The following is an 11228-nucleotide window of genomic DNA, read 5'->3' on the forward strand; positions in this document are numbered from 1 at the left end:
CTAATGGATAAGGAGTGCATGCCGGGGGGGATTGGAACTTTGAATCACACGCGGTCAATCCGGGGACGTCCTGGATCTGGAGACAGCTTCTGGGCCCACCCTCGCACCCCCATCCCACCACTTGGGCACAGAGAGGGTCTGGAGTGTGCTGAGTTGAGTGGGTGCCTGTGAGTGTCTGCACTGCCCATCCCCCAAGTCAAGCCCAAGGGATTGGACGTTAACTAGCAAATATAAACACTATGAACAGGGACTTCCCTGGTGGCCCAGTGGTTAAGAATCCATCTTGCGATGCAGGGGATGCCAGTTCAATCCCTGGTTGGGGAACTAAGATCCCATGTGCCATGGGGCAACTAAGCTCGTGCACTGCAACTAGAGAGCCCAAGTGCTGCAACTACAGAACCCACGCGCTCTGGAGCCCACGCCACAACGAGAGAGAAACCCGTGCACTACAACGAAAGATCCCGCATGCCACAACTAAGACCCATTGCAGCCAAAAATAAATAAATAAAAAATCTATTTTAAAAATGGTTAAAATGGTAAATTTTATGTTATGGGTATTTTAAGACAATTTTTTTTAATGTTAAGAGAAAAACAAAACATGACTGATAGACTGTCCATGGAAAAAAGGAAAAAGGTTTTTCCTGCTTTTTTTTTTTGTCAAAGGGACCTCACATTTTCATTTTGCTCAGGGGCCTGCAAAAGATTTAGGCAGCACTTGTAAGAAGCTTCCAGACTCAGACCTGCCCTAAGAGGAGAGCGTGGTCAGCACTGCCCAGAGGCTGGGTTGATGAGCATCTGTCCCTCTCCTGAGGGTCGGGACAACATAGGAATGAAGGACACATATCTGGGCCCACTCTGCTGGCATCTAACCCAACTTCTCAAGTGACTGGCAATACATGTAGTAAAGAATTAACCTCATCCAAAGAGAGGCGTGGGCTTTACCCAGCTCCTGGGAGGGAATCCTAAGCCCTTGGCATGTGTGTCTCGGTGTCCACATTTCCTTTTTATTTTTTAATAAGAATACTGGTCATATCGGATTAGGCCCACCCTAATGACCTCACCTTAACTTGATCACCTGCAAAGACCCTGTTTCCAAATAAGGTCACATTCGCAGGTACTGGGGGTTAGGTCTTGAACATCTTTTTTGGAGGGACACAATTCAACCCATAACAGACCCCCAGTAAAAACGCTGGACACCAAGGTTTATACTCCACAAATGCTGTCACACATTGTTGCTGGGTGTATTGGTCAGCTTTGAGTTGCCATAAGATACCACACACTGGGCAGCTTAAACAACAGAAATGTATCAACACTTTCTCACAGTTCTGGAGGCCAGAAGTCCAAGATCCAGGTGTTAGCTTGGCGAGGGTCTGCTTCCTGGCTGGCAGATAGCTGCCTTCTCACTGTGCCCTCACATGTCAGAGACAGAGAGAGGGAGAGAGAGAGAACTGTGGTGTCTCTGTGTCTCTTCCTATAAGGGCACTAATCCTATTGCATAAGGGTCCCACCCTTATGACCTCATTTAACCTTAATTACCCCCTTGTTTCTATCTCCAAATACAGTCACATTGAGGGGGTTAGGGCTTCAACATATGAATTGGGGATGGGGGGATTCAGTCCATAACACTCGGACAATTAAGCACTGTCCACATGACTTCACTGGGAGAGACGACCGGAACCTTGTGCCTGGCCTCCCCTGGACCCTGTCCTGTGAACTTTGCAGATTTTATTTTATTCTATTCTATTCTAAATTTTTTTCTTTGGCCGTGCAGCGTGACTTACAGGATCTTTGTTCCTCCACCAGGGATGGAAGCCGGGGCCCCAGCAGTGAGAGTGCGGAATCCTAACCACTGGATGGCCAGGGAATTCCTTCCTTGGCAAATTGTAACCTGTGTCCTTTTGTTGTAACAAATCCTGAGTATAACAGTTTCTCTGAATTCTTTAAGTCCTTCCAATGAATCATCAAACTTCAGGGTGGTTTTGGGGATCCCCAGAACAGTCTGTTTCCCTCCTCCTCCTCAGACTGTGGTGCAGAAAGCCACCGTTTACCTAAGTGGGGGCGACGGTGCCCACCTGCCTAGGTCTGCCCATCCTGGGGACCAGCGCTCGCCTTTTCGAGCGCCCTCTGGTGGACCTGCAGTGGTCAGCTCTCAAAGAGCCCAGAACTTGTCTAGGATGGGAAGTTGCTGACCGGGAAAATTGCTGAGTTTATCACAAATACATAAAAAGGAAATGGGATAAATGCAGCCTGAAAAGCACAGAAAATGCACAGAGGAAATCCTCAGTTCCTCTTCATCTACAACCAGTTTCTCACTTTACTTCCCTATCGCTTGTCTCTCAAACAGGAGGAAACATCACTTTTTTTTTTAATATTCCTTTTTTTTTATTTGGCTGTGTGGGGTCTTAGTTGTGGTACACGGATCTTCGATCTTTGTTGCAACATGTTTTTGTTTTGTTTCGTTTTTAATTGAGGCACGCAGGATCTTCGATCTTCCTTGCGACGTTTTTGTTTTGTTTTGGTTTGGTTTTAGTTGCAAGATGTGAACTCCTAGTTGAAGCATATGGGATCCAGCTTCCTGACCAGGGATCAAACCAGGGTCCCCTGCACTGGGAGTACAGAGTCTTAGCCACTGGACCAACATGGAAGTCCCTGGAGGCAACATCACTTTTAACTAAATGGTCCCAGCTGGTACCAAGGTGCCCATCCCTCCTCTTGCACTTGCTACACTGTCGTCTACAGCCCAGCCTGGACCCCATGGAGAGCAGGCCTTGGGGGCAGGCTCTGAGGAGAAGGGAAACCAGGATCTCTGTCTCTGACTCGATCGCTCTGCCTTGTCTTGGTTTGAGTTAGTTTTCCAATTTCTACAGAATTGCAAAACAGGCCCCGAAAACTTCCCTTCTTTCAAATCAAGTAGACTATTCATTGCTTTTCCAATAGATGGCCAGAAAGAATGGGGGTGGGGAGGTCAGCCACTGGTAGGATTTCTGGGAGACTCAGGACCACATGGGTAGGTCAGCCACTGGTAGGATTTCTGGGAGACTCAGGACCCCATGGCATGGACACAGTGCTGAGGACCAAGCTGTCACCCAAAGTCAGGAGCACTATTCTTTCTCTTCCATGGGAGATGTCATTGCCTCTGGGCCTCCTTGGCCTGAAAACTAGGTCCAGTTGCCTGGATATAGAGCTCCACCATTCCCGGGAGAAATAGTAGGGTGGAGAGTTTACCCCAGGACTCACAATGAATAACACCCAAACGGGTGTGTGTCAGCTTGTGTATGTGTGCAAGTGTGTTTGGGGCCCATCTCAAAATGTGCTTCAATGGCATATTGATTATTTTGCATTATAGTTACTCAGGAAACTGCCAGGACTTCCCTGGTGGTGCAATGGTTAAGAATGTGCCTGCCAATGCAGGGGACACGGGTTCCAGCCCTGTTCCGGGAAAAATGGAGCAACTAAGCCTGTGCATCACAACTACTGAGCCTGCGCTGTACAGCCCGCGAGCCATAACTACTGAGCCCGCATACCACAACTACTGAAGCCCACGCACCTAGAGCCTGTGCTCCGCAACAAGAGAAGCCTCCGCAGTGAGAAGCCCGCGCACCACAGCAAAGAGTAGCCCCCGCTCCCCACAACTAGAGAAAGCCCATGCGCAGCAACAAAGACCCAGCACAGCCATAAATAAATAAAAATAAATAAATAAATAGATAGAAACGGCCAACTCAAGAGGACACTCTGACCCTCCTTTCTGCTTCCCTGAGAGCAGGACATAAATCTCTCAAGTGAAAGGTGCCCTCCCCACATCTGGAGGGAGAAGGACACCCTTATCAGCAGACCTAGGGAATTCGAGGCGAGAAGCCTGTGTGAACAAACCTCGTTACTTCTTTAATTTACTACCCCAAGGCTAGATTCTCACAAGATTCTTCACTCATTGGGCACCCAAAGCCCAAGTCTCTTTGTCCTGTCAATTCCTCACAGATTTGTTTCTTTGCCTAAAAAGCATAAAACCTGCCCAATTTGGCCACTTCTTAGGTCCCATTCCAGGTGGAGGGTTCCAGAAGACAGTGTATGTGATCGGCTGAATAATGGCCCCCAGAGACATCCCCGTCTTAATCCCCGGAACGTGTGAATACGTGTTACCTTGCAGGGCAAAAGACCTTTGCAGGTGTGATCACATTAAAGCTCTTGGGGCGGGGGGTGGGGGGGTGGGGGTGTGGAGAGATTCTCCAGGTGGAGCCTCGTTGTGATCACAAGTTTATAAGACAGAGGCAGAGGGAGCATGGACCACAGCAGAGGTAAATGATAGATGATGATCAAAGAGATGGTAGTGATGCCATCGCCAGAACCTGCAAGAAGCAAGAAAGAGATTCACCTCTGAGATCCTCCAGGAGGAACCAACCCTGCTGACACCTTGATTTATCTCCCTGAGACTCTGTTTGGACTTTTAGACTCCAGAACCGTAAGAGAATGCATTTGTGTTGTTTTAAGTTGAAGTTGAAGCCCTACTCCCTTGAGAGGCTCTAGAGGAGAATCCATCCCCTTGCCTCAAGGCCCCTTCCGCCATCTGCAAAGCCAATGGCGTAGCATCTTCTCTGTCTGCCTCTGCTTTTCCATCACACGGGCTTCTCTTCTGTGTTCAAATCTCCCTCCACCTCCCTCTTAGGAGAATGCTTGTGGTTCCATTTAGGGCCAATGCAGGGAATCCGGGATAATTGCCCCATCTCAAAATGCTTAATTTAATCACATAGGCTAAGTCATTTCTGCCATAGAAATGAACATTCACAGGTTTCCAAAGATTACGAACTGGATGTCTTTGAGGGCTCTGTTCTTGCACATAAATATTGCATGATTCCTTTTATATGAAGTATTCGGACTGGGCAAAGCCACAGGGACAGAAAGCAGATGAATGGTTTCCAGGAGCTGGGGGGAGAGGGGTTTTGGGGGTGATTGCTTAACGGGTCCAGGCTTCCTGTTTGGGGGTGGGGGAGGGAATGAAACAGTTCTGGAGCGAGATAGTGGTGATGGTTGCACAACACTGTGAACGTGCTAAATGCCACTGAATTATACAGTTTAAGATGGTTAAAATGGTAAATGTCATGTTATGTATGTTTTTATTGAAGTATAGTTGATTTACAATGTTGTGTTAGTGTCAGGTATACAGCAAAGTGATTCAGTTATACATATATATCTATCCTTTATCAGATTCTTTTCCATTATAGGTTACTACAAGATATTGAATATAGTTCCCTGTGCTATACAGTAGGTCCTACTTTATATAGTAGTGTATATCTGCTAATTACCAATTCCAAATTTATCCCTACCCTGCTTTCCCCTTTGGTAACCATAAGTTTGTTTTCCATGTCTGTGAGTCTATTTCTGGTTTGTAAATAAGGTCATTTGTATCATTTTTTTAGATTCTACGAATAAGCGCTATCATATGATATCTTTCTTTGTCTGACTTACTTCACTTAGTGTGATCATCTCTAGGTCCATCCATGTTGCTGCAAATGGCATTATTTCATTCTTTTTTGTGGATGAGTAATATTCCATTTTGTGTGTGTGTGTATATATATATATCACATCTTCTTTACCCATTCTTCTGTCGATGGAAATTTAGGTTGCTTCCCTGTCTTGCTACTGTAAACAGTGCTGCTATATATTTTGTATTTTTAACACAATTTTTTTAAGTCCTCAGGGCCACTAATACAGAAACAGTACATTTCTGGCTATTATCAACATAGTAATTCAAACCAGCTATGAAACAGGACTGAGTCATTTACCCCCTGGTGGATTATTTTCCTAGCACTACCGTAATAAAGCACCACAAATGTGGTGCTTAAAATAACAGAAATGTATTTTCTCACAGTTCTGGAGGCTAGAAGTCCAAAATCATGGTGTTGGCAGGGCTCTCCTCTCTCCGAAGTCTCTAGGGAAGGACCCTTCCTTGCCTCTTCCAGCTTCTGGTGGCTGCTGGCAATCTCTGGCATCCCTTGGCTTGTGGATGCATCCCTGCCTCTGTCTTCACCTGGCCTTCTCCCTGCATGTCTGTCTCTGTGTTTCTTTTCTTCTTGTAAGGACATCAGTTATATGGGATGAATGACCCACCCTACTGTAATGTGACCTCATCTTAACCAATTACATCTGCAATGACACTATTTCCAAACAAAGTCACATTCTGGGGCTCTGGGAAGAACATAAATGTGGAGGAGACACTATCCAACCCAGTACACTTGGTCAGATGGTCATTGGGAACTCCAGGTGGAACTTGAACACGGTTGAACATTCAGGGCAAGACCACAGAGCAGCATACGTAGGTGATACAGGAATCTCGGGACCTGTTAATGTAACTGGCCTTTGCCATCTGGCCCTGTTAGATCCCTTCTCCTGAAGGAGGGTTAATGCCACGCCCAAGCTTACTTCATAATTCATCACAGTTCAGTACTGAAGAGGCAGTATAGCTCCATAACACTTACTGACCAGCTCACATTACTTTCTCTTTATGCCTTTACTGCAATCTGGATGTCGCTCTTTGTAAGAAAATGATTTATTTACTTGTCTGGCTATTCCACTGACCCAGAGACAGGGCCCCACGCTAGATTCAGCTGTGACTCCAGTACTAACTGTTGTCTAGTTGGACCCTGGGCTCCTTTGCAGTATTTCACTGGCTTTGGCAGCTCCCCGCCCCCTGCCAACTACGCCAAGGGAACTGGGTTTACCTCTACCGCAAGCACAATGCCGAGGAAAAACTCTGGTCATGGAATCAAGGTCACTGGACTCAACTCAGAGATCTCCCTAGGTGGGAAAATGTGGCTTTGGTGATTCACTCCCCTACTGTGATCCTCAATTTTCTCTTCTGTAAAGTGGGAATTTTTAGCAATTGGTTTAACAAATACACCAGGACCTTCAAAGTGATTTACAAATATTAAATCACTTAATGCTCAGACAGCCCTATCAAGTAGGTGCTATTAGTCCCATTTTAGAGCAGAGGAAACTGAGGCACAGAGAGGCTAAGCGAGCTGCCCAAGGTCACACAGCCACCTGGATTCCACCCCGGGTTGTCTCGCGCCAGACTAGGTGGGGAGGCCTTCCTGTACCGGCAGGGTGGTGAATTTGAGGTCTCGTCCGTCCTCCCATACAGGGATGTGAGCTCTGGGAGGTGCACAGAGGCATTTAATGAACACTGTGGAATGAAGGGATGAGTGGATATTTTAGGATGGCCACATCCCTTTGTGACCGCCTGCACCCTCCTGCCGCTTTCTGTTCTGGGAATTCTATTCGTGGTCAGGGCTTCTAGTCCCAGTAAACCGGATCCTCGGGGCGAGAGGAGACCCCAAGGAAATCACGGGCTTGGGCTGAGTCAAGGTTGGAGGTTAACCCACTCACAGCGGGGCACAGCGCCACCTGGCGGCGGAGTCCTGCTAAGACAGAGACGCCGGGAGACCAGGAACGTTTGCTTTGGGTGTGGTTGAATCGGCAGCTTTGAAAGGGAGTTGATAGCGGGTGGGCAGTTGTCTGAAAATCAGTATTTGACACTGGGTGCTTCATAACTTTGGCTCAGGTAAATGTCAGCACTGTCACAAATAAATATGTTTTACTGTCGAGTGGAGAAGGGCAAAACCTGCCCCTTTGGCTAGGTCAGCCCTCAGGTGGAATTTCAGCCCCAATTCACAACACCTGGCTGGCCCAAGTGTCGAGACTTGAATTTAAGTAGAAATAAATACGAACATAGCAGTTCTCACGCTTTTTGGTCTCAGAGACCCCTTTGCACTCTTAAATAAATAAGAGACCCCAAAGAACTTTTGTTTGCATGGGTTATATCTGTCAATATTTATAGTCCCACGTGCCAGGGCTCAAACCCAGCCAGAACCCAGATTGGGACTTGAATCCACAGTCTTTTAATTGAGATCACACACCTGGTCTCAGGACTTAATGAAGCTCAGTTTCTTGATGTCTCGCTTCAGAAAAAATTCAGTGAGAGACAAAGTGATAGGTAAGAAGTGGATTTATTTAGAGAGAAACACACTCCACCAACAAAATGTGGGCCATCTCAGAAGGCAAGAAGCCCTGAAGTATGGAGTGGTTAGTTTTTATGGGCTGGGTAATTTCACAGGCTAATGAGTGGCAGGATTATTCCAACTATTTGGGGTAAGAGGTGGAGATTTCCAGGAATTGGGCCACTGCCCACTTTTTGGCCTTTTATGGTTAGCCTCTGAACTGTCATGGCGCTGGTGGGTGTGTCATTTAGCATATGCTAATGTATTAAAATGAGGCTCAAGGTCCACTGGAAGTCAAATCTTCTGACATCTCGGACCTAGTTAGTTCTAACCAGTTTTTGTCATGTCCTATGGTTATGTCATTCTTTTAAAGGTTGTGCCCTGTCCCTTTCCTTCCTGTTTCAGTTTTAGCAATTAAAATTACAAAACTTTTAAATTGAGAATACACAAACACATATTCCATTAGCCGTCAGAGTAACGATGTCATACATCACATAACCTCTGGAAAATTCCAGAGAGAGAGAGAGAGGGAGAGGGAGAGAGGGAGGCAAACAACATCTTACTATTACTATGAAAATAGTTTTAACTTTGTAAAATACCTGAAAGTGCCTTGGGGACCCTGAGGTCCCCAGACAACATTGGGAACTGCTGGCCTAGAAGCCCCTGCATCCCTGTATTCCTGACCCTGGCTGACTCTCTTAGTTCTATCTTAATGACCAGACTCCCTAACATCCAGTTTCCCCTTTTCCTTTTGGTAATAGGACCACCTAGGCTCTGGCTGAGAAAATGACCACCCATCTAGAGACTATATTTCCCAGGCTACTTTGCAGGTGGGTGTTCCCACGTGACAAATTTCAGCCAAAGGAAGGGAGCAGAAAAGATGTGGAAAACTCCCAGCTCACATCTTTAAAAGGAGGGTCCTTAAAAGGAGGCTGCTTGCTCTCCAGTATCTCTTTGCCCTTTCCTGCTTTCCGTAACAAAGTTATAGCAATGATGACTTGGCTTCAACTGTCTTGAAGAGGCTGACACTTTAGGAGAATGGTTCCCAAATTGTGGTCCCCAGACCAGCTGTAGCTGCAGCAGTGGCACCTGGGGCTTTGTGAGAGAGGCAAATTCTCAGGCCCCATCCAAGACCTGCTGAATCAGAAACTCTGGGGCATGGGGCCCAGGACTGTGTTTCCAAAAACCGTCCAGGGGATTCTGATGCACAATCAAGTTTGAGGACCAGAGCTGGGAGATGTGGAGCAACAAGGTAGAAGGAAACTGGGTCCATGGATCACCTCAGCAGGTAGGGCCGACCTACTCCCTGCCCCACCTACCAGTGTGGATATTTACATGAGAAAATCAATCCATCTCACTAAAGCCTCTGTTATGTGGTCTTTGGTAAATCAATACCTTAATCGACAGTATATTTAAATACACTCCTTGATTCTTCTTGAATTAAAAATTTTAGGCATACACCACACAACCATCAGAAATGGTTACTATTGGGTTGGCCAAAAAGTTCGTTTGGGTTTTTTCCATAATGAACCCTTTGGCCAACTCAATTTTTTTTTCTTTTTTTGCGGTACGCGGGCCTCTCACCATTGTGGCCTCTCCCGTTGCGGAGCACAGGCTCCGGACGCGCAGGCTCAGCGGCCATGGCTCACGGGCCCAGCCGCTCCGCGGCACGTGGGATCTTCCCGGACCGGGGCACGGACCCGCATCCTCTGCATCGGCAGGCGGACTCTCAACCACTGTACCACCAGGGAAGCCCTGGCCAACTCAATATTAAACAAAAAAATTTTTTTTTAAAAAAGGAAAAGACTAAGTTGGCAAAGATTGGGGAAACTGGAACCCTTGTGTACTGGTGGTGGGAACGTAAAATGGTGCCGCCGCTGTGGAACACAGCTGGGCATTTCCTCAAAAAATTAAAAATAGAATTACCATTTGATTCATCAATTCTACTTCTGGTTGAAACTTGAGGACCTTGAATAGTACCTCATATAAGTGGAATCATACACTATCTTTTGTGACTGCCTTATTTCACTTAGCATAATGTCCTCAAGGTTCATCCATGTTGTAGCACGTGTTAAAATTTCCTTCCTTTTTAAGGCTGAATCATATTCCATTCCTACAGCTAGGAGTACCCATGTAACATAGCTCTAGACAATGAGATGTAAGCAGAAATCTACCAGAGCCAGCTAAGAAAGATTTGACCTCCTGTCTCAAATTTAGATACAATGCCTGGAGCTGTGGCCTCCATCCTGTGACCATGATGTAAAAGCCAAGAGAATCAGAGAGACTTCAGTTAACAGCAGCAGCCTCTCCTCTAGACTTCTGTGGGAAAAAACTTACGTGCACACCACTGATGGGCAGGTCTGCTGTTACTTGCAGCCAAAAGCATTTATAACTAATACACTTGGTCAAGTTATATCACCTCTGTCTCCCCAACCGGAATGTAGGTTCCACAGTGGCAGAAAACATGACTTTGTTCACCACTATGTGACCAGCCCTTCCTCTCCCAGCCAGCGCCCGGCAGAGCCCACACAGATGGAATGAGTGTTTGCGGTTATTCATCCAAAACCTAACAATACCTTCCTTTGTGGTTGACTGAAATAATCATGCAAAATGCTTAAAAGAGCACTCGGTACACAGTAAGCCTTCAAAAAACAGATGTAGCCGAATGTCTCCGCCATGGCTACCAGGCCACCTCCCACTTCCTCCCGACTTCCCCTGGGAAGCTTTGCTCAGACGGCTGGCTCTTCATCACAGGGTACCCCACAACTGTGCTGCAGCCATCCAGCCCCTTTTGGTGTCACCCTTTTTGGTGACAAGGCCCACGTGGAGCTCGCACCTTTGGCTATTCTCTTTTTTCCCTGTCTACGTAAGTAACAAATGGAAGCTAAAGTGGGTCTTGTACATTTACCAGTTCAATCAGTCCCACCTTGGCCTTGACTGTGTGTCGGTGTGTGTGCTTGACCGTAAGTATTATGTTATTTCCATTATTATCATTATCGTCTTTGGTCTAAGACTGCCCTCCGAGCAACTTCTCCTCTCAAAGACAAGACGCACAGCCAGAGGAAATTCTTCATTTTATTTCCACTCACAACCCCCAGAAAGGATCAGTCCCCGCCCTCCCTCACCTAGAGGCAGCCCCTCCCCCAACACCTTCACAAAACACTGATTTCCTCCCAGACCTAAAAGGAACACCCAGTCACCCATTATGGCCATTCCCACCCACCCACCCACCTCCCC

The 11228-nt window shown here is 46.7% G+C and overlaps 1 protein-coding gene across 13 annotated transcripts in view; it reads left to right on the forward strand.

Moving 5' to 3' along the window:
• The window catches only part of VRK3 (VRK serine/threonine kinase 3), a 70092-nt gene that overhangs the window by 56563 nt on the left and 2301 nt on the right, over positions 1 to 11228 (forward strand). For 6 of the 13 annotated variants that reach the window (XM_060289701.2, XM_060289703.2, XM_060289704.2 and 3 more), the window contains one exon: positions 2531 to 3219. The exons of 2 other annotated variants lie outside the window; for them this stretch is intronic. In XM_060289701.2, the coding sequence (XP_060145684.1) occupies positions 2531 to 2850 (320 nt within the window). In that variant the 3' untranslated portion in view covers positions 2851 to 3219. Of the gene's footprint in view, positions 1 to 2530; positions 3232 to 3346; positions 3654 to 11228 lie in introns of those variants that run through there. 5 more of the 13 variants (XM_060289715.2, XM_060289716.2, XM_060289712.2 and 2 more) reach the window with 5 other exon arrangements.

Source organism: Globicephala melas, chromosome 19, assembly GCF_963455315.2.
Source record: "Globicephala melas chromosome 19, mGloMel1.2, whole genome shotgun sequence".
NCBI classification, from domain to species: Eukaryota; Metazoa; Chordata; class Mammalia; order Artiodactyla; family Delphinidae; genus Globicephala; species Globicephala melas.